The 25,037-nt window shown below is 42.1% G+C and overlaps 1 protein-coding gene across 1 annotated transcript; it reads right to left on the bottom strand.

The window, feature by feature from the left end:
* Positions 1 to 165: 165 nt before the first annotated feature.
* Aadat (aminoadipate aminotransferase) lies at positions 166 to 23,745 on the bottom strand. Its single transcript, XM_075984558.1, has 13 exons — positions 23,442 to 23,745; positions 22,362 to 22,530; positions 18,343 to 18,475; positions 15,255 to 15,329; positions 11,505 to 11,714; positions 9,763 to 9,828; positions 9,036 to 9,118; positions 8,488 to 8,584; positions 6,573 to 6,634; positions 5,282 to 5,346; positions 2,633 to 2,739; positions 1,318 to 1,419; positions 166 to 479 (listed from the first exon to the last, which is right to left on the bottom strand). Exons 1-13 carry the CDS (start codon positions 23,506 to 23,508, stop codon positions 438 to 440), a joined length of 1,278 nt encoding a protein of 425 aa, XP_075840673.1. The 5' UTR covers positions 23,509 to 23,745; the 3' UTR covers positions 166 to 437.
* Between the last annotated feature and the right edge of the window lie 1,292 nt (positions 23,746 to 25,037).

The raw sequence follows: 25,037 nt of genomic DNA, 5'->3' as shown, positions 1-25,037 counted from the left end.
TGGGACTATGAAAGGCTACAAAGTAATTTATAATTGTTAAATTGTAACAATTTTTGCAATAAGTGTCCATGAAATTTCCTCATAGTAGTAAAAACTGAATACTGTGTACCATTTTAACTAACTTTCTTGCAATTTGAAAATAATTCAGCATATTGTGTTAATTTTAAGAAAAATTTATTGGACATTATGAAACAGCTATAGTGTTCTTTACAACATAATTTAATCTTTTGTGAGGTGAAAATTAATTAGAAGGCAAAAGTAGATCAGAAAAATATTCTTGCACTTTAAAGTTGTTCAGTTATATTGCTAGAGATGCACAGATGCACCATGTTTCATGATCTGGATCCATTCTGTCAGTCAAACAGGGACACTCATTCTTCAACAAAGTATGGAAATAATATATTTAAAAATTGTGGATCATTCCTAGTCCGATTTCTTCATAAAGACTCTTTTATGAGTTGGGCCAATCTCTGGAAAGCCTAAGGTAGGACAGATATAAGAATTGAAGACATTAGGATGTTACTCTGGGAAGCCAATTGGTAACTCTGGAGATGACTGTGGAAAGCAAGGGTGACAACAGTGTTGTCCAGGCGGAATGCCCCCAGGAGCCTGGGACGTGGATAAGCATACACCAGGCTTGTGCACATTTCCAGAGCTTTTAAAATTACAGCGTGCACGCATCATTTTCTATTTTGTGTAGTATAAATATTTTGTATTTTCATATATTCTCTCATCTGCAAACATTACCTAGAATTCGGAATGCTCAAATTTGTTCATATATAAAGTCGAGCAAGCTTATAAACAGCATATTAGTAACATGAGAAGCAAGTAAAAAGAGCAAGCATGCACACGCGTGTGCACGCGCGCGCGCACACACACACACACACACACACACTTCTGAAGGTCAAAGGCAATGCTTGGTTAATAGCTCTTCCTTTTGTGTTTCTCTGCACACAGTCTAGATCTTTTAAATCTGTTTGTCTTCATAGAAATAGGCCAATGGCTTGTGATTTTACTGTCATTTATGTGATCCCAAGAAGAAGCAAAAAGGTACTGCCCCAGAACCCAGAACCTGATGGAAACCCCCTCCCCTAGTACAGTTCAGGAAGTCCGGGCTAGTTACTCACAAAACAACAAACTTTAACTCTATTTCAGTCTCCTTTGCTTACAGATGCCTGGCAATAGTTCATGACCGTTTCACTAAAATCCGGCTTTTTGCATTGTAAGAAGCCAGACATTACATCATTTCTGACTGCCAAGGGGCACACACACGTCCAAGATCAGAGGCAGGAGGCTGTGGCTGAAGAGAATACTCACGATGTCCATCTGCTCTGGAGTAACCACAGAGAAGGAGGCTCTGAAGAAGGAAGTGGGGGCTGAGCTGTCGATGAAGAAGCCATTGCCAGGAACAAATAAGACCTGTGCAAGGGAGAGGAAAATAAGTGAGCTTACCGCTGAAGGAAAACTAAAAGAAAACTTATAGAAATGTAGTATTATTGTGGGGAGGAATATTTTAAGCTTAAAAGCCATTATTGAAATAATAAATCACAATAGAGAACAAAAATATACATACAAAAGCCTGTGCATAGAATCAGGAAAAGTACTCACCATTGATAGGACCAATGCTATTTCTTCTCCACATAAAAAATATTTATAGTAAATGAGAAGAAAACACCTAATTTAAATGTTCATCGGACAGGTTAAAAAGAAATGATAAAATAAAGATAAGTGGCTAACCTATCTACAAAAGTAACATGAACGCAATCCTTGAGATTTCTAACTGGGAGCCAAAAGACAACTAGGAATTGGTCTGGCAAAGAGCGGGGACAGCATTTTAGGGAGAAACCTGGAAACGTAAAGGCCCCAGGAGAGGAGGAAAATGGAATGTTTAGGGAAACTGAAAGGATGCAAATGCTGAAGCAGGAAGAAGATAAAAATGTTAGTACGTGTGTTCAAATGGGTGCCGAGAACAGCAAACTGCTCTTCTCGTGACCACGACGGCAGGATGCTCAGTCCCTCTTCATCCTAGACATACGCACACTTTATTCCCCTTCCTGACCATGTCCGTTCTTTCTTCCTTCCCTCCCTCTCTACCCTCTATTTTTCTCCCTTTCCTTCCCTCCCTCATCCTCATTTTCATGCTGGGGGTTGAACCCAGGACCACACACATTCTAAGAGTGCACTTCGCCTTCCCGGTACCCCTAGCTACTCCAGTCAATATTTTCCTTTATAGTTGTTTGGTCATGGTGCCTTTTCACAGCAAGAGAAACACTAACCAAGACACCTGGATTACGCTGCTTGGCTCTCTCGCTGGCCCAGGAAAGGGTTCTGGCTGTTTTTATTAATAAATCACTGGGCGTGTAAGACACCCAAAGCTACACGTGTGGTAAGGAGTGACTCTGAACTCAAAGCGAAGGGGGATGTCTGAAATTGGTCGCTGATGAGAATGACTGTATTTCCATCAGTTTAGCCAATTGTAACTTCAGTATTTATCAAAATTTAACAATGAGACAATATTCCTAATACCCCAACATCACGTGTGCCTGGGCCACAAGATGTCTTTTCACTGTATTCAAAGAAATGAGTTCAGAGAAATAGTGTAAATATTCTGTTGGCCATCTCCTGCTTTTACCTCTTTTTTGATAGCCTTTTTTTCAATCAGTTCTTTTGTATCAGAGATCCCCTTCACTTTAATCCACAGAAACATCCCGGCATTGGGAGCATGCCATTCTGCCAGACCTATGAACAAAAGAAGACAGTGGCTCTAGACATTTCTGATGACATCAAACTGACAGTCCCCACAGCACGGGGGCGGTGACTGTAAACAAGGACTTCTGGACAACGTGTTATGCGAAAGCTTCTCAAACATATGATTTGATGAGATTCCCCCAAACTGTAAGGGGCTGACTGAAGGGAGACGGCAGCTCCTGAGTGCAGTCAGCCTTCAGAGAGAGCATGGGATTGAGGGTGTCTCTCTGTCACTCAGACTGACACTCACACCTAAGACAAAGGACTGTTTCAATTTTAAAGTCGATCCTTATTCTTTCTGGAGTCACCTTGGATTTCATAAATTCTGTTATTTATGGATGCTCAGATGGATTAATTTTCTGCAGAACTGTAATTAGTTAAGATAAGGGTACTTAAATTAAAGAATTCCAGATGTGTTTACAAGCTTTATATGTGTTATGATAGAAAAACTAAGGAGAGAGGACAAGTATTCTGATTTTAATTACTTAAACAATCTTGACATTAATATTTTGTCGCCACTCCTACACAACGTGGTAGGACAGTGCTCTAATCATGCAGATATAATTCTGCTTTCAATGAAGACTTTACAGAGAATGATATATGACAGACATAAGGCGGTGTTGATATTTTTGACTTATTAATCTTTACATCATTTTCTCTCCCCCCATTTTTTAATTTTTTTATTTGTTTTTTTTTTTAAGACAGGGTTTCTCTGTAACAGCTCTGGCTGTCCTAGAACTCACTGTGTAGAGCAGGCTGGCCTTGAACTCAGAGATCTGCCTGCCTCTGCCTCCCAAGTGCTGGGGTTAAGGGCATGTGTCACCACCACGTGGCTCTCATTTGCACTTTTAATGGTATAATTAAAGTCAGGTAATTTATCCATCTTCTTTCCATAATAAAAAAGCCATCCTAAATTCAAAGCAACAATAAAGATATTAAACAAATATGTGTGGCTAATGAATAGAAGGCAAAGGATTTTAATGATTTTAAGATTTTAAAATTATACTATACCACTTGTCTTTGAGCTTAGTTAGAAACAAAGTATTTCAGGAACAAAATTTTGGAACAACTAAAAATTTCTGAAAGTTTTTGTGGAAGACGAGTTTTATTCTGTGGCAGGAAATATTGCTGGTTAACTTTTTGACTGAGCTTTTTTGTCTGTTTGTTTTGGTTAATCTTCTTAGAACCACAGAATCTGGGGTCAACACTGCAGACCAGCTGGTAGAGTGCTTGCCTTGAGTGCAGGAGACCCAGGTTCTATTGCCAGCACCTCCTAAACTGGGGGTGCTAGTACACACCAGCAATTTCAGCACTTGCTGCGGCAGGGGAACCAGAAGTTCAAGGCCAGCCTGGGCTTCCGAGCTTTGTAGTAATAAGGGCGGCGGGGCTGCGTCCCCAACACCCCAGCCACCTGCCCGGCTAGCTTTACCCGAAATAATTACACAGACACTGTATTCATTTAAACACCGCTTGGCTCATTTCTACCCAGCCTCTTCTAGGCTAACTCTTGCACCTGGACTAGCCCATTTCTTATCATCTATATAGCACCGGTCTTACCGGGAAGATTCTAGCCTAAGTCCATCCTGGGTCGGAGCTTCATTGCTTGTGTCTGCCTGGGAGCTGGGAGGATGGTGTCTCTCTGAAGGCGTCTGCTCCCGAGAGGAGAGCTGTCGAGTCTGAGCTCACTTCCTCTTCCTCCCAGCGTTCTGTTCTGTTTACTCCACCCACCTAAGGGTGGGCCTATCAAATGGGCCTAGCAGTTTCTTTATTGCTTAGCCAATGAAATCAACAGATTGATATATGACACTCCCACATCAGAGCTTATCTTTAACAAATATATCGTGGTGGCAGATGGTAGAGATGGTAGAAGTCAAGGGTTGACAACCTGACACTTGTACCATTCTCTTTAGGGCAGCCTTTCCTCTGCAAGAAATGTGTCTACACTACAGTCCACACTGTGGGAGCCAGCCACCATAAGCTAAATATGAACAGATCACCCAAAGGAAGTTCTTAACTTCCAACCATTATCACCTGCCACAGTAGGACTCAGCCGTGGATAAATTTAATGGAGGCCTGAGTTGCAGTAGTTTACCCTGAAGCAATACCTGGTTGCAGGAAGAACCACAAACTGAGATTACCCGGGGAACCACCCAAGAACAGACCATCCAAAGGAAATGCCTAACATTCCAACCGCTATAGATAAGATCACCTGCCAGCGCACCTCACCAGGACACCTAGACAAATGTCAGCCAATCAGTTCTGAACCTCAGAAACCCCTCACCTCCACCTTTATTACTATAAAAACCCAACTCTAACTGAGCTCGGGGCTTTCCGTTTATTCCAAGTTTGCAAACTTGTATAAAAATAAAGACTTTTTGCTTTTACATATGGGACTTGGTCTCCTTGTTGGCTTTTGGTGGACTTCACGGATTTGGGCATTAACACACACCAGAACTGACCACAGGCCGTGTCTGTCATCCACCCCAGAGGTGCGACTGCTTGTATTTATATTAATGCCAAATTCACCACTCACCACTTAACCACCTGTCTGCAGCTGCCAATATGGCACTCCTCTGGTCCCTGTAGAAATCAATAGTTCTAGAAGACAAAGACAAGACAGTGAGTTCAGAACCAGACACAGAGCTTTTCTGTTCTCATCGAAATGTTGACTGCTTTAGGAGAGCACTGTAGTGCTTTGACATGTATGTGTCCTGAAAAACTTAAAAAACTTCCTTCCCCTTTTGTTATCGAAAAGTTAAATTATAAAAATGAATAGAGCAAAATCCATTTCTCTATAAAATATGGAATATAGATGCAGCAGAAATAGCAGGACAGACCTCTGTGTTCAGCTGGCTGAAGTTATGTCGTCTTTGGCGAAGGAGAACTCTTGAGATGGAAGGACCTGTACTGCAATGCTGAGTCACTGGTCAGGGAAGGGACCCAGTTTCTGCTAGTCTAAGTGGCTCAGGAAGCACCACACTTACATCACAAAAGCAATTCACGACCAGTTCCCATGCCCTGTGCCCTTAGCTGATCATCAAATAAAATGTTTATATGTGTGGGTTGATGTGGGATTCCCCTCTGTATGCTGAAAATATATTTTATTACCACTGGTTAATAAAGAAGCTGCTTTGGCCTATGGCAGGGCAGAATATAGAAAGGTGGGAAATCCAAGCAGAGATAAGAGGAGGAAAGAAGGTGAAGTCAGAGGGAGGCCATGTAGCTGCCCAAGAAACAAGGTAACAAACCACGAGCCTTGTGGTAAAATATAATAGAAGGGGGTCAAGATGTAAGGAGCTAGCTAGAAGAAGTCTTTCAGCTAAAACAGTGACCCCTAACCTGGACCACTCTGGTGTGGTGTGTTTGGGCAATAGTTCAGGCCAGACCTTGAACGCCACTGAGCAGACCTTCTATGTGAAAAGCAACTAAAACAAAAAAGACAACTCTCTGTGTGTGATTTTGGACACTGAAGAAAAAAAATGAATTGTATAGAGAGATGGCTCCATGACTAAGGATATTTGCTATTCTTGCAGAGGATCTGGGTAGGATTTCCAGCAATATGTAACAGCTTAAAGCCATGTCATAACTAGTTCACAACAGTGTGTAACTCTGGTTCCAGGGGATCCAGTGCCCTCTTCTGGCCTCCCAAGCACTGGGCATGTGGTACGTAACATATATACAAACAAACGTTCATACACACAAACCACAGTTAAATAAATCTTTAAAAGAGAAGGAAAAATAATAAACCAGTACGTGGCATTATTTGCACTTTGTATTCCGTGCTCTTATTTTGCTCCCAGATATTTTAACAACTGACCCAATACCTGTCAATATGAGCCAGGAAGCCCTCTTCTCCCCATTGGTATAGAAGCTGTGATATCATGAGCTGAAAGAGAGAGAACGACCGTGATGTCATCATTCATTCTCAAATGAACCGAGGTTGTATTTTCTAAACACAGAAGACAACCTGTTACATGTAAACACACAGAAAGCCTGGGTCAAATCTGTGATTTCAATAAACTTCATTAAACCAGGACAGCAGTACTCAGGCTCAGCTATAAAATGCTCACTGCATAAGCACGAGGGTCTGAGTTCAGGCCCTAGCACCTTTGCACAGAGCTGAGCACAATGGTGTGCACTTACGACCCCCTTGCTGGGGTTTGGGCAGGGTGATTGCTGAGGTCTGTTAGCTGCAGTGAGAGATCTTGTCTCAAAGGACACCTGATGCTGACCCCTGGCTTGGACCTGCCCGTTCACACACAAATTGCCATATACACACACAAAGCAAAAACAAAAAAGAAAGCAAAACCTCATCAAATCCAGAACTTCATTGTATGCTAGGCTCTACTGTAACTTATTAATAGATCTGTATATTTGAAACTTCATAAGGATTAAGGAAGGTTAGTTCTGTTTTGCTGATGAGAAAACTGAAGCACAAAACTGAATTTTCTTCATGTCAAACAACTGATCATAGTTTGGCTTCCAAGACAGATTTCAGCTCCGGATCCATGCTGTTGATTGCTGGACTACCACACCTCTGCAAATTTGAAAACATATATAATACTCTCTTTCTTTCCTCTTGGGTTGTGTAATGATCGAACCCAAGACCAAATCACTGTTAAGTGTATACTAAAACAAGTTATATTCTGAGTCCTCCACACATATACAGCAGGTATATTCTATTATATATTGAGAGATTTTCTACTTAAAGTAGAGGAGCTCTGAAAGTTATAATAATTTTTTGTTGATAAAAAATAAAAATATGAGAAAAGCTCTTTGGTGAAATGTCAGGATGTTTATAGGATGTACAATATAAAACAAGTGTCCTGTGAGATATAAACTTCTCGTTTTGAGGGCCAAAGATATGGTACAGTGAGTAGAGTGCTTGCCATGCAACTATAAGGAGCCGAGTCCAGATTCTCCCAGTAAAAAGCCGGGCACAGCAGCTGGAACCTGCAATCCCAGCACTGGGCAGGTGGACACTGGTGGATCCCTGGGGCTTACTGGCCAGCCAGTCTAGCAGAAAGGTGAGCTCCAGCTGAGCTCCAGGTTCAGTGAAAGACTCTGTCTCAAAGAATAATGTGGAGAGCAATGAAGGAAGACATCTAGTGCCGACCTATCATCTGCACACACGGTGCACACACATGTATGCTCACGCAATCCACAAGTGAGCATTCACACGAACAAATGCAAGGGTGCACAAAAGAAAAGATCTCGTTCTCAAGACTAATAATTCCCAAATCCACTACATTTTTGAAGCTAGAGAGGAAATTCTTATATGATCTCACTACTTAACTTTATTTTAATTAAAATGCTTTCTGATGAACAACTTTGGAAGCAGTTGAGGACTACGCAGAAGACACGCTAAACAGGCTTATTTCTTCACATCATTATAAATCCCAACACAAGAAAGCCAAAGTTTGAATTACTTCATCAAATTTAGTTCCATAGGGTTTTTTCCCCCACACGTATTGACTGACTTTTAGTGTTCTCCACAGACAGATGAGTCTGCCCTGGTTCATAAGGACTCTGGGAAGACAGCGTCTGGCTTAAAGGATTTCTCATTTGCTGCTTAGATTAAACCCCTCTAGGTGCTGGTCTGCTCACTCCGTCTTAAAGATGGAGATTCAGCATTTTATTTTTCTTCCCTATCGGCTTAAATTCATCTTATTTGTCTACATCTGATTCTGATTAACCATAACAATAACAACCACCACCACCGCCTTAAGTTGCGCTTACCTGTGAGAGGGTACAGGGATGCAGTGATGAGACTTGTGTGTGCAAAACAATCCTCTCTATCAAGGTCTTGGGGCCAGTCATAAACCCTACTCTCAGCCTGTACAGAAAGAGAGAAGGCTTTATACCAATCCCACATCAGCAAGCAATGAGAATCATTTCGGTGATCTCACTAGGAAAAGAGTGATGACCTGGGACAAATAGATCTTGAGGACTTAACTATTCTAGTCAAAGTACTTACTTCTTACTTCCAAAACACTTAAATTTAAGTACATATTATAAAACAATGTGAGTATCATTAAGAATTTCTAAACATGATATTTTAATGCCAGTTTCCAAACAGTGCTCGATCACCTTCCTACAGCTTATACTACTAGCCAAGCATCTCTGAATACTGGAAATTATAATACTCATTGTAAAAATAATACTCAAGTAAAATAATCACATGCCTATTAATGAGTTTCAGTCTAGTGGAATACAAGCCTTCTAAATAAGAGGTTCTTGAACTAAAAGATTTGAGGTGAACTTCATGTTAGAGATGCAAGCCTTACCCAGAGGAGATGATCTTTGAGAAGCTGTCTGCTCTGATCACACGCCCATCCACATCCATGGAGAGAAAGGTTGGTACCCAGGGCTGAAAATAGGAAGAAAACCACTGTTGGCATGCAAGCTCTGATCACTGCAAGGTTGCTTTGTAATGGAGCAGGCAAACAGCAATAGCCTGGACACATACAGCAGCCATGTCTTACCTTGCTCTAGGCCCTAAGATCTGCAATGTATGTGTTCTTATACTGGTGTCTGTCTGATCTCAGGGTTCCTCTGTGAAGTACACTCACAAAGGTTTCCTTATTGGCTCAAGATGTCATTACTATGGATTTGGAGGAACGTCCAAAAGGTCCTCTGTCTCCCCCTTCAGCTTGAATACCACCTCATTCTCCCTTAGCTATCATTCTAATCAGCCACCATTACCAGACTGAAGGTGAAATACAAGATGAAACCTATGCTATGTCAGAGGTTAATATGAAATAGGATCTGGAGTTCGGCACCACTAGCCTACTTGGCTCTGCTTGTTTAAATGGATCTCTCAGAGAACTAGCTACTATTCCAAAGGCAGCTAATTTCTAGAATAAGCATTGATACAAAAAAGAAAACTGACAAAACTGGAAGATTGCAAAACCATAGAAAGCGCACTAACTATTCATGTTCATTGACTCAAGTCAGGTTCACGTCCAATGCAGCTAATAACTTACCACAATGATCTTTCGTAAGTCTACATACCTTGTTGAACTGGAGAAAGTAGTATGGATCATCTTCTATTATGAGAAAATCATATTGTCTTGCAAGCTAAAAGGTTAAAACAATATATTTATTTTTTAAGAACTGTCTAAAATGAAAATTACTGGAATCACCATTCTTTGTTCTTACTCATCCGTTCATGATTTCATCTATTCAGTTCCTGTTATCCCAGACATTGAGGCTGGGGATAAGTGAGCTGCTAAAGGCACTTTTTCTCATGCAAGGCAAGATGTGCATAAGCCAGTTGGATAATGAATAAGGATTAAAGGAGGTCACATCTGAGGCAGAGTGATAGGACAGCATGCTGGCTGGTCTCAGGTCAACTTCACACAAGATAGAGCTATCCTAAAGGAGGGAACTTCAAGTGAGAAAACGCCTTCATAAGATACAGCTGCAAGGCATTTTCTTAGTTAGTGATTGATGAGGGAGGACCCAGCTCACTGTGGAGGGTTTCATCCCTAGAATGGTGGTTCTTTATTTCATAAGAAAGCAGGCTGAGCAAGTCATGAGGAGCAAGTCAGGAAGCAGCACCCGTTCATGGCCTCTGTGTCAGATCCTGCCTCTGGGCTCCTGCCCTGTTTGAGTTCCTGTCCTGACTCCCTTTGATGAAGAGCTGTGATATGGAGGTGTAAGCCAAACAAACCCCTCCCTCCCCAAGTTGTTTTGGTCATGGTGTTCATCATAGCCATATTCACCCCAAGACAGAAGATTTCTGGGGTCAAACTTCTGGGGAGCTCTTCCGGACAAGGTCACAAAACTCAAGATGATCAAGATGATCAATTAGTTATGAAAATATTGGGGAAGAAGGATTCTAGACTGAGGGATGAGTGAAAGGAGGGATCATGGGGTGAACAAAACGGGGGAATTAATAACAGAAAAGGAGAATATGGCTTTGGCATTTGGGGAGAAGCTAAGAGAGAAAGAGAGGGAAGGAGAGGGAGGGAAAAAGAGAGAACGGAGTAATGGCATCACACAGCTTTACAAACTTATAATGGAATTTTTTAACTTTTAGAATTTCGAAAGTCACAAGGCTGGCTCTTTGTTTACTATAACTCAGGGCCTAGGACTGGTTGCCCTGCAAACAGAGACCAGGTAAACAGGAGGAATCAAATGCAACAGCGTGAGTGATGATATCATGCTGTCACAGTGAGGAGGGACGGTGGCTTAGGAAGTGGAGCTAGGAGAAGTGGTGGAGAAAGTTGTAGGGAAGGTTAGGGACTCAGGAACAGCAGAAGCCTTACAAAAGGCTTATCTTATTTTTTCAGATTTATGTACAGCTCTTTTCATGCTTGATATTTAAAAAAATGGCAAAAGTACAGGGAAGCATAGGCACCTACAGAGATTTTAGAAAGAAGAGTCCCCTATTGGTTTTTTAATTTTTTTTTTTTTTTTGCCCAAAGTGATGATGAGTAGCAAGGAGACAGAACAAGTCTAAAATAGAGGGGAAACACAAGCATCCAGTAATATAAACCAAATGTGTCCTCATCACAGGTGGTCAAGAAGGCCACTTTTCTCGTATTAAAATCCAAACTAAATGAAAGGAAATTCAGAGACAAGAGCTGTGGCCATCTATTGTGTGTTAATTTGGTCCGAACCTTGGCATAGATGGAGGAGTCCCTTTTATTAGAAGGTATCTTGGAAACAAGAGGGCAATAGAAAAATCAGCACCCCCCCAAAGACAAAGAAGAAGCCTGACCACACACTTGCCACCCTCTCGGAAATACCTCATAGATTTCCTTCTTGCGGGCACTCGTCAACGAGTAGCCTGTAGGGTTGTTGCCATTTGGGACAGTATAAAGAAATTTTGGAGTCTTTTTCATGGGGTCCTTGGCATCTTCTGGTTTCCATCGGGAAAGTATTTTTCTGAGACCCTCTGGAATAATCCCATGCTCATCACTGGGGACGTTAATAATGTTGCCACCCAATGGTTTCATCTGCGGAGGACAAAAGAAAACCCAAGAATGCAGCAAGATTACAAAAAACGCAAGCACCATTTTGTAAACGCATCAAGAACTGTGCCGTTCATGCCCATAAGCATGTGAACTGTACTTAGCTCCGAGCTCCAGAGGTTTGAGCTGTATATTGTAATCCTATTGTGCCTCTGAGGTCAGCAACAGCTGCTGCCTATTCATTCCCACGGGAAGGCTCGCACTTCTTAGCCTTGCCTGTGTTAAGCTTGGTCATGTGTGTCTTCCTCTGGTTCACAGAAGGTGAGCCGCCACTGTAAAACACCAGCTCTTGCTCGTCTATGTGTTTTCCCATTTGCTCCATGACTGGCAACGTGCCAAACAGAAGGTGCTTCTGTGAGGTTGGATCTTGGAAGGAAAGATGCCAGGGAGCAAGCTGCATAGCCTTGAGGGGGTGTGTGGTGGGAGAGAAATACAGCTCGGAAGCTGGCAGTGCTCGACTTGCCTCTTCTGGCTGAATCATCTTATAAGAGAGAGGACTGGTTTACCGCTACCCATGGGCAATTATGGGGGACACCACATGCGTGCCGCGGTGCTGTGACCAAGTGTATGAGCAGAAATATCTAAGGAAGGACAGGTTATTTTTATTTTTTAAAAGGATTTATTTATTATGTATACAGTGCAGGCCAGAAGAGGGCACCAAGTCTCATTACAGATGGCTGTGAGCCACCATGTGGTTGCTGGGAATTGAACTCAGGACCTTTGGAAGAGCAGGCAAAGCTCTTAACCACTGAGCCATCTCTCCAGTCCTGAAGGGCAAGTTTATATGGGCTCATGGTTTCAGGGATTTCCGTCCATTGTGGCAGGGAGAGCATAGAGGAGCAGAACAGCCTCACATGGTGGTGGTTCCGAAAAGAGAGAGAGGTTGAGGAAAAGGGGTAGAGGTAGGGGCAGGGGTAGGGAGTATGGGGAGAGAGGGGAAGACCTATGGGAGGCAGAGAGAGAGGGGGGGGGGAGAGAAAGTTAGTTCTCAGGCCAATCTGGCTGACAACCAACACTAGCCATTACATTCCTCTGGGCAGATTGGTAAGATTAATGGTTAGGAGGTTCTTACTATGAGTGGAAATAGTGTCCTTCACAGATGTGAGACCCACAGCCAGGCATTATGTGTAGAGAGAGAGAGAGTCTACATTGGAGGTCTCCATCAAATCCCTCCACTCAGAGTTCAGAGAATCCTGTGAAAGATGAGGTGGAAAGACAGTAAGAGCCAGTGGGAGTGGACAGCAGAACACAGGCCTATGAATCAACTAAGCAAGGCACATATGAGCTTCCAGAGACTGAAGCAGCAAGCACAGGAGTTCCATGGGTCTACACCAGTTCCTCTGAGTGTATAGTATAGCTATTAGGTCAGTATTTTTATGGGATTCCTGACTGGGAATGAGTGGGTCTCTGACTCTTGTGCGTGCTCTTGGTACTTGTCTGTTAAGTTGCTGTGTCCAACTTTGATATCAAAGTTTTTGCATCATCTTATTATGTATTATTTTGTCATGTTTGGTTAATTACCTCTTAGAATTCTTTTCTTTTCTAATGGGAGACAGAAAGGGAGTGGATTGGGAGGGGAGATGGGGGAGAAGCTGGGAGGAGGAGGAGGGGAGAAACCATAATCAAGATATATTGTATGAGAAAAGAATCTATTTTCAATGTTCAGTTTTACCACCCTAACAGTGTGGACAAGTAGATCTAATTATTTTATATGATGAAGAGAATTCCCATGCTTCTACGACAGGGAAAACTGCCACAGTTCCTAGAACCATCTGTCTTATCACGGGACAATTCTGAATTCTCTCCTGGTTCCAGCTGTACTTCCTCTGATCCACTTTGTGAACACAGCCATCCTAGAGTGGGATTTCCCCAACCAACCTAACAGTCAGCGGTGAGACATATAATATACCTATTCCTGCATGCTGCAGTCCTACTGTCTTAACACTGGAGAAGAAACTCCCAACTAGACCATACTGGTGTAGACTTGTAGTAAGCTGACATGTAACATGGTTGAACTCAAACTCTTGGCGATGGAAAAGCAAGTTTTTGTAAATTAAGTCACATTTGATATAAAATATTGAGAATTGGACACAGTTTTTATACAGTATAATTTTAGTACATACTCCTTAGTTCTCTAAAGAAGAAATAGGGCATGCTCAATGTGTTGCATGCACCTTTTAGGAGCCTCTGGGTCACAGATGAAAATGTTAACTATAATTTATAGTGGACAGATATTTTGTCTGTTTATAACCTCATGCTGCTGTGGATTCAAAGAAAAAAAAAACAGCACATAATTCAATCTGGTTTGGAAAGGAAAGTACACTTTACAGAAATATTTCAAACACCAAAGTATATGGTAAGTCTACAAATAGGAAGGTAGCATCTCTCCTCGTGCAACACAGTATCTGAAGTCATTAAGTTCCAGGAAGTACAAATGGCTTCAGAGCACACTCACATATAATCACACCACCTTTGCCTGAAACTCAGCCACAGCTCAAGTTAACTTAATAATACAACCCCAAATGCCCAGATCAAATTAAATAAAGTTAGTCAAAATAATTCCGTTTACTTAAACTTTCTTTCTAGACCTACCTCTCAATCCCACTTTGTCTTCCCCATAACTCCTCTCCTGAATGTTTCAAAACATATCCAGGAGCTATAGATATAACTTGTTTCCTGTAACATAAATCGATCATTTCTGCTTGGTGTCAGGAACTGGAACACACTCTTCCTCCACTCCTTTGTAGTTCATTGCTACTGAGAGTGAATCACTAAAAATGTTCACGGGATTCCAGACAACTTCACTGAAACCAAAGACTCTTTAAAATCAATTTAGTACAGAGTGCCCCTTTTAAAAATTGATCTACCTTCCTGTGTTGTGCGTGTGTGTGCGTGGTTCTGTGCATGTATAGACCCAAGGTTGATGTTAGGCGAATCACCCTCTATCAGTGTTCAACCTTATTCATTACTCCAGGGTTTCTCAATCAAATCAGAATCCATAGCTAGTCTAGATAGGCCAGTTTGCTCTGGGGATTCGCAGGCTCTGCCTTCTGAGTCTGGAATTACAGATAGACTTCGCTCCCACCAGAACTGACTTGGATTCTGGGCAACTGAACTCTTGTCCTCTCCTTACGTGAGCCAATATTCTAATCTATGAAACATCTCCCCAGCCCTCTAAACTGCCTTTTTAAAAGACGCAATTTTCTTTTTCTTTTTAAAACAGCAGCTTTGATCTTAGTGTTTTGATGTTAATGTGATTAATAGCATATCACGCACTCAGAATTCGGCTGTCACACAAAATCAAGCATCCTGTTAAATTGTAATGAAAGTGAACTTTACTGTGAGAAACAGATTAGGGACCAAATGACTGCAGAAGCTAATAAACCACACCAGTTTTAAACACACGACACTACTGAGCCTTGCTGCAAAGCTTAATAGAAGAACTTGTCTCTTAAGAAGGTCTTTGAAATGACAGGCGTTCCAAAGGGCTGAAGAGACTTGCTGTTTTGTAAAATATGTACTCACAGCATAAAGGGTTCCAGGAAACAAAGGTTCGTTTACGAGGATAGTGTCTCCGGGGTTGATGAGCATTTCAAATGCCTGACAAAAGAAGCAGGGGTTAGCTCGGATAGAACAGCTCCTGTTCTTAGAACATCTTTTCTTTTGTGCTCCCAGGATCTAGAGGGGAGTTGGAAATTTTTCCTTAAGGGTTAGGCGATAACCATTGTGTGAGCCATAGTGTTTCTGTCGCAGCTGCTCATCTGTCCTCCATAGGGAGAGAGCACCCGCAGACAGTGTGTAAGTAAGTGAGAGTATCTGAGTGCCAATAAAACTTTATTTGTCAACGTAGCTAACGGTCTGGGTTTTGCTGTCCAGCAGCTTGTTGCATTCTGTTGTAGGACAAAATGAAAAAGAACACAACTTGTCTGGCTCCTAAAATTCATCTCCTTCTTTTATTGCTTTTTGGAAAACACGTTAGATGTTGATTATGAATCAGACCAGAGAAGAGTACTGGAGATAAAATCCTTGGCAAAATGGCCAGGTTTCTACTCTCATGGATCCTGATCCTCTAGGAGAGCTAGACATAGACACTAATCAGATAATCATCTCAATAGAGGGGCCAAATCCATGGCAAGTGCCTTTAGGATCAGGTGCCCAACATCATGGACATCTCATTGCAGGACTTTGGCATTCAGAGAACTTTGGTAAGACTTCGGTGAAGTGATGTCCTAGTATATATAGGGATAAGTGACAACTGATATCTTTTAATAAACCAAAAACCAGGAGACTTCTGGGACTTAAAGTGAAATATAAAGAGGAGAGGGGAGAGAGGGGGGGGAGGGAGGGAGGGAGGGGGAGAGAGAGGGAGGGAGGGAGGGGGAGAGAGAGGGAGGAAGGGAGGGGGAGAGAGAGAGAGAGAGAGAGAGAGAGAGAGAGAGAGAGAGAGAGAGAGAGATGGGCAAACAGCGACTACACCACTTAATCATTCAGGCCGTAGAAGGTGATTAAGGACTTTAGAAGGGAGAAGAGACTAGGATGAGCCACATTTTTCAGAAATGCAGTTTCGCAAGATTGTTCTGACTACAGTCTAAAATAGTACGAGAAGATGGGCAAACAGCTGGGAAGTTTGGAGGGCTGTTGGGAATTATTGATATGACCCTAGGGGTAGGCAGGTAGTCTCAGCTAGAGAGGTGGCAAGGCAGGGAAGGCCTGAGAGGTCTTTAAGGAATAAAAACCAATGGGGCATGCTTGTGGGCCGTGAGGGACTAAAGAGGAAGACTTTGAGATTTTTAGTGCCAATCACTTAAACACAGGACCAAAGAGGTGCCTGTACCTGGTCAAGAGGAGTTGTTGAGTTTAGTTTTGTTTTTCCCGCCTTAAACATTCTGCTACAGTGTTAGGCAGACAATGGACAAATGCATTTGGAAAGTGCGTGGAAGTGGTGGGCATGCGCTCCATCACACGTGTGTGAACAAAGGCACCCAGACGCGGTACGCAGATACACTCAAGGACTGAGGTGTGACTCCGGGGAATCAGAGCTAAGGCAAGGAGGGCAGCGGAAAGGAGGCTACATAAGTCTGACCGAGGAGAGTGTAGGCGGAGAGAGCTGGAGCGTCCCCAAAGGACGGAGCGGGCAGTGCTGCCAAGCAGTGCTTAGCAGTTAGGTGTGACAAGGTTTGGCGATGTGGATTGTGTGAAGACTCCTGATGTCATTCACTGCAGACCACAGTTTGTGTCGGGTCTAACACAACTCGACTGTGCATGAGACACAGAACAACAACCCCCTACCTACCTTCTGCTCTACCCCAGTCTCTGCCTCAAGTCTTTCCTCCTGGCAGTTTAAAAGCCAATAAATATATCACAATAAACCAGAGGGCCATTTTCAACTGGGCCAGAGGACTTAACTTTCGTTCTCCAATCTGACTTGATGCTTCATTTGTTTTTACCGTTCTGAACTTTTGACATCTGATAGAAAACATTCTCCTCCTAATGGACCTGGCCTTCACAAGGCATCCATCCTATCACCAAGCAGACCAGCCGAGTGACTGACAGGTGTCTTGACCACACAAGGAAGGAGGAGGCCTACAACCCCCAAATGGATCTGCTGAAAGGCAGCTGCTCCCCTTTGGCACTGATTACAGGATGGAGATTAGAAGTGGGGGACTCTCAAGGGCTCACCCCAGCTGAGGAGCTAGAGGAGGTTGATGGCTGCTGGGAAAGAAGATTGTCCTTCTGGTGTATTCGGCTGTTGGTTGGTTGCCCGCACACCAGTGGATGGCTCTGCACCCATGCGTGATGAGAGCATTAATTGGACTTAGCCAGTTATTAAGAAAAGAGGAGAATGTGAATTTGGAAGGAAGATGTGTTTGTGGGTTTAAGAGAATTCGAGGAAGGAAATATGGGGTGAATATGACCGTTTTTCATTGCGGTCATTTAGAAAATTCTCAAAGAATAAATTAAAAAATAAAATAGCTTTAAGAGAAATAAAAAAATCTATTCTTAACCTAGCCTGATAGAATGAGGTTAATTTGTTTAAAAACATATGACGGATTTAAATATAAGCATAGATCAGCTACTATGGAACACATGGAACAAAAATTAAACCAGATTCTTGCTGTGATCTCCATAATAAAGTCACTTATACTAAATTCCTTTTTTGATATGACTGGAGTTGTAACAGACAATGAAGAAATGATTTTCTGTCTCTTTCCCCAGGGAAGGTCACAATGTGCTTTGTGAAGGAGGTCATTTCTTTGAGACAACTCCTAACTCTCAGTCCATAGAATCACAGATGTTTCTCCTCTGGCAAACATCTACACAGTAGCTAATTCTGTTTCTTTTTCTAAACACAAAAAGAACTGGTTGCTTGATTTCTCATATCTATTAATTAACCAAAAACCATTTGTACCTGACTTTTGTGGAATGTCCCCCTTGCCTTCACCCCCTCCGATCCTCATCCTGTCTTTAACTTTGAATTTTCTGCATATTATCCCAGAGAAAAAGGCTTACACTTAGCCCACAAAATATGATCCACTTAAAATGTGTGGGAGATGACCACATTTAGGAGTGTGCTTGATTCTTCACAAAACCTTCCTTCTCCTTCCATTCTTACCTTACAGAGGCCGTCCTGGCAGCCGGAGGTGATGCAGAGATCCATCTGTCCTTGATTGGATGGGTAGTGGACAGTGGGAGGATTATGCAATTTTATTTGCAACTCCTTTAGCCAGGACAGAAGTTCTGGAATTCTAAGGCATACAATGCATTTTAAAATTTATGGTCATAATAATCGTACAACTAGTAGGCAGAGAAGAAATAGTGACTTAATATCAAACTCATTATACATTCAATTTAAAAATCCCTCAAACGCCTTTCAGCAGTTTCAATATTCTCACTTAAAAAATGGTACAATAGCACGAGACATTAAGTGATTCACATAAATTCAATCAGCCAGAAATTCACATAAAGCCAGCCGTTTACTCCATGAATCAAGCTTGATTCTACATTCTACTTATATCGAAGCCTGTTCCCCCAGGACATTCATTACAGAGTAGAGTCTTTGTGACGCTAGGAAGATTACTGTATGCTATCTAGATGTTTGCCCAATTCATGTTCACATTAATTGCACGATTTCAACAAACTCTTCAAACACAGGATTCTTTGTTTGCTCTGATTGTGTATATAACCCAGGCTGGCTTTGAGATTGATGCATATTCCACTCTACATTTAATAAAATATTACATAAAGAATTAATAAATTAACCTTTATCATTGGAAGAAGACCAGCTAAAAGAAGTCTTAAGGCATAGGGTTCAGTTTGCTTTCTGGCACTTAGACATTTGAACTTTTGGAAGCCATGCATTTGTGTTTAAAAGGAGACATCATAATGCCTGCCAGAAAACCAGGTAGGCTGTCCACAGACCTCTTCTGCTCTATCTGTTCCCTTCCCCCAGACTCAATGCTTGAGTCTCTTCCCTAGTTCTGCAGCAGATCACCAGCTGCAGCCTCCCTTCCCCTCGGCCTACGTCTCCTGTGGGCCTCACAGACTATTTATTGACCACCCTTTCCGCACTCATCACTGCATTCCAGCCTGCAGCACCGGCAGCCATCACAGTTTTTGAAAATCCATAGAGGAAGAAGAAACCAAGAAACGAAACACCCACCCAACAAAGACAAACCCAGAAATCTGCACGTAGGCCTATAAGCATCCCAAACCCAGAAGCCTAGATTGTGTAGGAGGTCCTTCTTTCTGTGTGTTGCTTGTACTGGTTAATGAATAAAGAAAACTGCTTTGGTCTGATAGGGCAGAACTTAGGTAGGCAGAGAAGACACAACTGAATTCTGGGAGGAAGAAAACAGGGTCGGAGAGATGCCATGGATCCACTAGAGTCAGACGCTGGGAATTTTTACCTGATAAGCCATTGCCACGTGGTGATACACAGATTAATAGAAATGGGTTAAATTAAGATGTAAGAATTAGCCAATAAAAAGTTAGAGCTAATGGGCCAAGCAGTGGTTTTTATTAATAGAATTTCTGTGTGGTTATTTTGGGGCTAAGCTAGCCAGGTGGCCCGGCTCTCCTCCTACAACACCTAGACATTAGCATAAGAACACAATCAATAACTCGGGCAATATGTCTCCACCAGCTATCCTACCACAGCAAGCAATGTTCATCACAGCCAAAGCACAAGAAAAAGGCCTTAAGACTTATATGAAGATGCTAGGGTTCCTGAAGGAGGAAATTAACAAATCCCTTAAAGCATTTCAAGAAAAAACAAACAAACACTATGAGGAAAAGGAATAAAACTGTTTAAGACCAGAAAACGAAATAGAAACAACAAAAAAACAAACAAAAAAACCAAACCAGAAAAACTATAAAAACCTAGCACAAACTGAGGGAAATCCAGAATGAAAAATTGAAGAATTAGAACATGAACTTCAGAGGCAAGCTTCACTAACAGAATGCAAAAGATGGGAGAGAGAATCTCAGGCATTGAAGATATGATTGAAAAAAATGTACACATTGGTCAAAAATGTTAAATCTGAAAAAAAATCCCAACATAAAGCATCCAGAAAATCAGAGATACTATGCAAAAACCAAACCTGGTTGGATGTTGGTGGTGTACCCTTTTAATCCAAATACCTGGGAGGCACAGGCAGGTGGGTCTCTGAGTTATAGGCCAGTCTGGTCCACAGAGCTAGATCCAGGACAGCCAGAACTACACAAAGACACCTTTTCTAGAAAAATCACTCCCCCAAAGAAGAATGGAAGAAAGAGAGGAAGAGAGAGAGAGAGAACCAAAACTAGGAATAACACGAATAAAGTAAGGAGAAAAAACCCAGCTCAAAGGCCCAGAAAATACTTTTTCACAAAATCCTAGAAAAAAAAATTTAACCTAATGAAAGTGATGCCTATAAAGGTTCAAAACACCAAATAGATTGGACCGGAATAGAAAATCCCCTTGCCATATAGTAATCAAAACAATAAAGATAAAGAACAAAGAAACAATATTTAAAGCTGCAAGGGAAAAAGACCAAGAAATGCACAAAACACATTTTTTAGAATTACACCCAACTTCTCAATGGAGACTAAAAGTCAGAAAGGTCTGGACAGATGTGCAACAGACCCTAAGAGACCACAGAGGCCAGCCAGACTAATATACTTAGCAAAACTTTCAATAACCAAAGAAAGGAAAAGTAAGATATTCCATGATAAAGTCAAATTTAAACAATATCTATCTACAAATCCAGCCATTATAGAAAGTTCTAGAAGGAAAACTTCATCCTAAGGAGGTTAACTATACCCATGAAGACACAGGAAACAAATACTCTCACACCAGCAAAACCAAAAGAAGGGAAACACACACAGATACACACACCATCTCCTCCTCCTTCTCCTCCACCACCACCATCAATAAAAGCATCAAGAAAAACAACCCCACAGAAATCAACAATAATTGGCCTTTGCTATCTCTCAATATCAGTGGTCTCAACTGCCCAATAAAAAGACACAGACTAACAGCATGGATTTGAAAACTTTCTGAACAGGCACTAAGATCAACAATGAATAAATGGGACCTCAAGAAACTGAAAAGCTTAGGTAAGGCAAAGGATACCGTCAATTGGCTAAAGTGGCAGCCGACAGAATGGGAAAAGATTTTACCAACTCCACATCCAATACAGGACTAATATCCAAAATATATAAGTAACTGAAGAAACTAGATATCAAAACCCCAAATAATACAATTAAAAATGAGGTCTTCATCAAATCCCTCCCACAAGAGCTCAGGAAATCCTGCGGAAGAGGAGGTGGAAAGATCGGAAGAGTCAGAGGAGAGGGAGGACATCAAGAGAACAGGGCCCTCAGAATCAACCAAACAAGGCGCATATGAGCTCACAGAGACTGAAGCAGCAAGCAGGACCTGCATGGGTCTGCACCAGGTCCTCTGCCTACACATTACAGCCATTAGCTTACAATTTTTTTTATGGGACTTCTGATTATGAGAACAAACTGGTCTCTGACTCTTGTGCCTGCTCTTGGGACACTCCCTGTTACATTGCTGTGTCCAAACATAGATATGAAAATTTTTGACTCATCTTATACATTTTATTTTGTTGTGTTTGGTTATTATTGCTTAGAATCCTTTTGTTTTCCAATGAGACAGAAATGGACAGGAAGGGAGGGGATGTGGTGAGGAACTGGGAGGAGTGGCTGGAGGGGAAACTATAAGCAGGATATGTTATTTGAGAAAGTAATCTATTTTAATACAAAAAAATAAAATTCTCATTTGATTCTTTAAAAAAAACATCATTATTGACCAAGGACTGTTTTATCCATTTTCTCTCTTTTCCCACTCCATGACTTCATCTAGCATTCTTTTTAGTATCATACTCAGATCAAATAGTACATTTTTCTAGATTTTTCTTTCTCTGGCTTTCCCAGTCATTTAAAGTTGAAAACCAGTCACTGGGAAGTGTGAAGCATTTAGTACTGATTTTGCTTTTACCATTTGAAAATTTCTTCTCCAAATTGTCCAAGTCATTGTACTCCTCATTAACAAAAGGACTAGGTCACTTTACCAGGGGGATATGGAAAGGAGCCAGTAGAATGTATCATCTATTATTGATAGCTTACCCGTAGCTTGGAGAGTACTGAAGGGCTCTTCTGATTGTCTCTTCTTCAAATCGGATGGTGTTTCCGCTTTCCACAGTGAAACTAGCCTCCTTAAAGGGGAACATTTTGGGGTTCGGAGATCCAGGAGCCAGAGAGATCAAGGTTTTCGGTGCCTTGCTCATTATATCAACTATGATAAACACAAAAAGAGAAGAAAATATGTCTACTGAAGCATGTATAAACAGACAATTCCGTATGCGTTATAGTCAACGATCATGCTTTACAACATCTCGTGATATAATGTGCCGTTATATTATATTATAATATAATCATGCCATGGCCTGAATGTGGATGTCTCTGACCAGTTTCTGAATTTGAATCTAGTACTCGATGTGACATGTTAAAGATGGGTTTAGATCACGGTAGCTCTGACCTCAGAAACGGAATTGGTGTTCTTATGAAAGAGGCTGAGCTGCAGCAAGAAGCCTCATCAATCATTTGGTATTTCACTCTTTGGGTACCTGATGTTGGGGACTTCCCAACCTCCAGGACTGAGAGAAGAGCTACTCTGCTACTCTGACATAATGGCCACTGTGCAGAGACCGAATGTTAGTCTAAAATAAACACAAAATTACTTTTTCTCGGCTTCCTCACTTGTGGAGGGATAGAAGAATGGGGATGGTCAGGAAAACAGGAGAGAGTTCTGGAATCAAGCAAAGGGACACAGCAGCAGAAGGCCTTTCTCTGCTTATCCCAATACCCAGCTGTGTGCTTCCCAGCTCCACCTCTGGCTTCCACTTCCCAGGCCCCTCACTCCACACCCGTGCACCTCTGTCTTCCCTGCAGAGATGTGCCCCAGGGCAAACAGCTGAGCTTGTTCTTTTGGTTCAGCGTCTCCAACACCCCAGCGAAAGTACTCACTGCCTTACTTAGCCTCAGCCCAAGTTCTTAGTGAACATCGTATCTATTCCTCCTTCAAGATCACAGATTGTCTTCATCCTTGAATGAATGAGTGCAACCTAGCGGTGACCACCACAACAGTGCACCGTGCAAAAGAAAACACTCTTGGAGACAAGGGGAGGCGCTGCCTATGTTTTTCACCTGTGGCTCTGATGGGAGAAGGCTTTCTGGCAATGCTGGTTGCCGTGAGGAACCGTGAGTAATTCATGTCTGTTGGTCGCGTGGCGCAGGATTCGGAAAAACGATTGCTTAGAATGACCTCCCAGCTCACCGGGGAAGTACAGTTAGCTGGCCCTGCGGAATGCTGCAGAACGCTACCCAATCTGCCCGGCTGCCGGCTGTCTTCGGTGTCCGCTCTTTAAATAGGCCCGGGCCAGGAGACAGCAGGGACAAAGTCCGTCTGCAGAGGGGATAGGCACCGCGACCGACGCCGGAAGATTGCAGTAGGCCATGCCCTCTCCCGCCCCTCGTACTGGCCTATGGCAGCCAACCGCAGGGCGTGGCCCTAAAGCAGTCCACCGGCCAAAATGGGCGTGTAGGGGCGAGAAAGGCCAGACACCGCAGTGATGCACGATCGCAACCGGGATTAGTGCCCGGATCCATACAAAGGCAGCATTGACTTTTGATCTTGCAGCTCAGAGTCTTGTAACACAAAATCGCCTTTGAGTAAGGTTTTGTCCTGCCTGATCTTTGAAATGAGCCCCTGGAACCGGACCTGATCTCAGGATCCTGGTCTTTCCGTGCCCTCTGGTGGTGGCTTTGTGCCACTGCAGCCGGTGCTGTAAGAGGCGCTCAGCCTGGTAGTTCAGTACCAAGGGTGAGCGAAATTCTTATTTCTTTAATAAAACTCTTGGCATTCTCTGACAGGACTTCAAGGGTACTCAGATTAATTCCACTATTTTCTCCAATGTATGAATCCCGTAGAATGAGCGGGGAGAGTTGGACCACAAATTCGAAGATGCATTCTGAAGTCTCAGTGTTTAAGAACCACATTTGAGACTGGAGATACAGAACAGTGGTAGAGAACCTGCCAAGCATGTGCAAAATTCTGGGTTCAGTCCTCAGCACCATAAAGCACAGCAAAACAAAATCAAGAAACACAACTGTGTTTGGATACTTGTTTCTCATTTATCTAATTTGCATACTTTGAGGCTAAGTTGTTGAGATAGTTTTGGCTGGTGAGATGAAAAATGGGTCTATTTATGAACAAAGGATAATAAACAAAGGTGTAATCAGAGACTACTCAGACCCAAATAATCGCACAGAAACTATATTAATTACAACACTATTTGGCCAAGGGCTTAGGCAGCTTTCTAGCTAGCTCTTATATCTTAAATTAACCCATTTCTATTAGTCTATGTATCACCATGAGGCTGTGGCCTACCAGTAAGATTCCAGTGTCTTTCTCCATCAGCTACATGGCATCTCTCTGACTCTGCTTTCTTTCACCCTGCAATCAGTTTTGTTTTCCTACCTAGTCTATTCTGCCTTGCCATAGTCCAAAGCAGATTCTTCATTAACCAACGGTAATAAAACATATTCACAGCATATAGAGGGGAATCAGACATCATTTCCCCCTTTTTCTGTTTGAATAAAAAAGAAAGTTTTAACGTTACCATAATAAAATTACATATAACAAAACAGGTATCAAATAAGAATTGCAGTTATAGTATTTATGAGTCTAAAGTTTCATATTTAGTTCATCTTTTTCTATATAACTTAGGAAAACTATAACTA

Source organism: Microtus pennsylvanicus, chromosome 9, assembly GCF_037038515.1.
Source record: "Microtus pennsylvanicus isolate mMicPen1 chromosome 9, mMicPen1.hap1, whole genome shotgun sequence".
Taxonomy (NCBI): Eukaryota; Metazoa; Chordata; class Mammalia; order Rodentia; family Cricetidae; genus Microtus; species Microtus pennsylvanicus.
This window is presented reverse-complemented; position numbering and strand designations above follow the sequence as displayed.

Bases quoted from the DNA above. Each gene is read 5' to 3' on its own strand.
- Aadat (XM_075984558.1), bottom strand. From the start codon at position 23,508: ATGAATTACTCACGGTTCCTCACGGCAACCAGCATTGCCAGAAAGCCT. The intron at 8,585-9,035 runs GTAAGGCTTGCA...CTTTCTGTACAG, and splicing joins TCAAAGATCATCTCCTCTGG to GCTGAGAGTAGGGTTTATGA. The intron at 6,635-8,487 runs GTAAGCGCAACT...TCTCTCTTTCAG, and splicing joins ATCCCTGTACCCTCTCACAG to CTCATGATATCACAGCTTCT.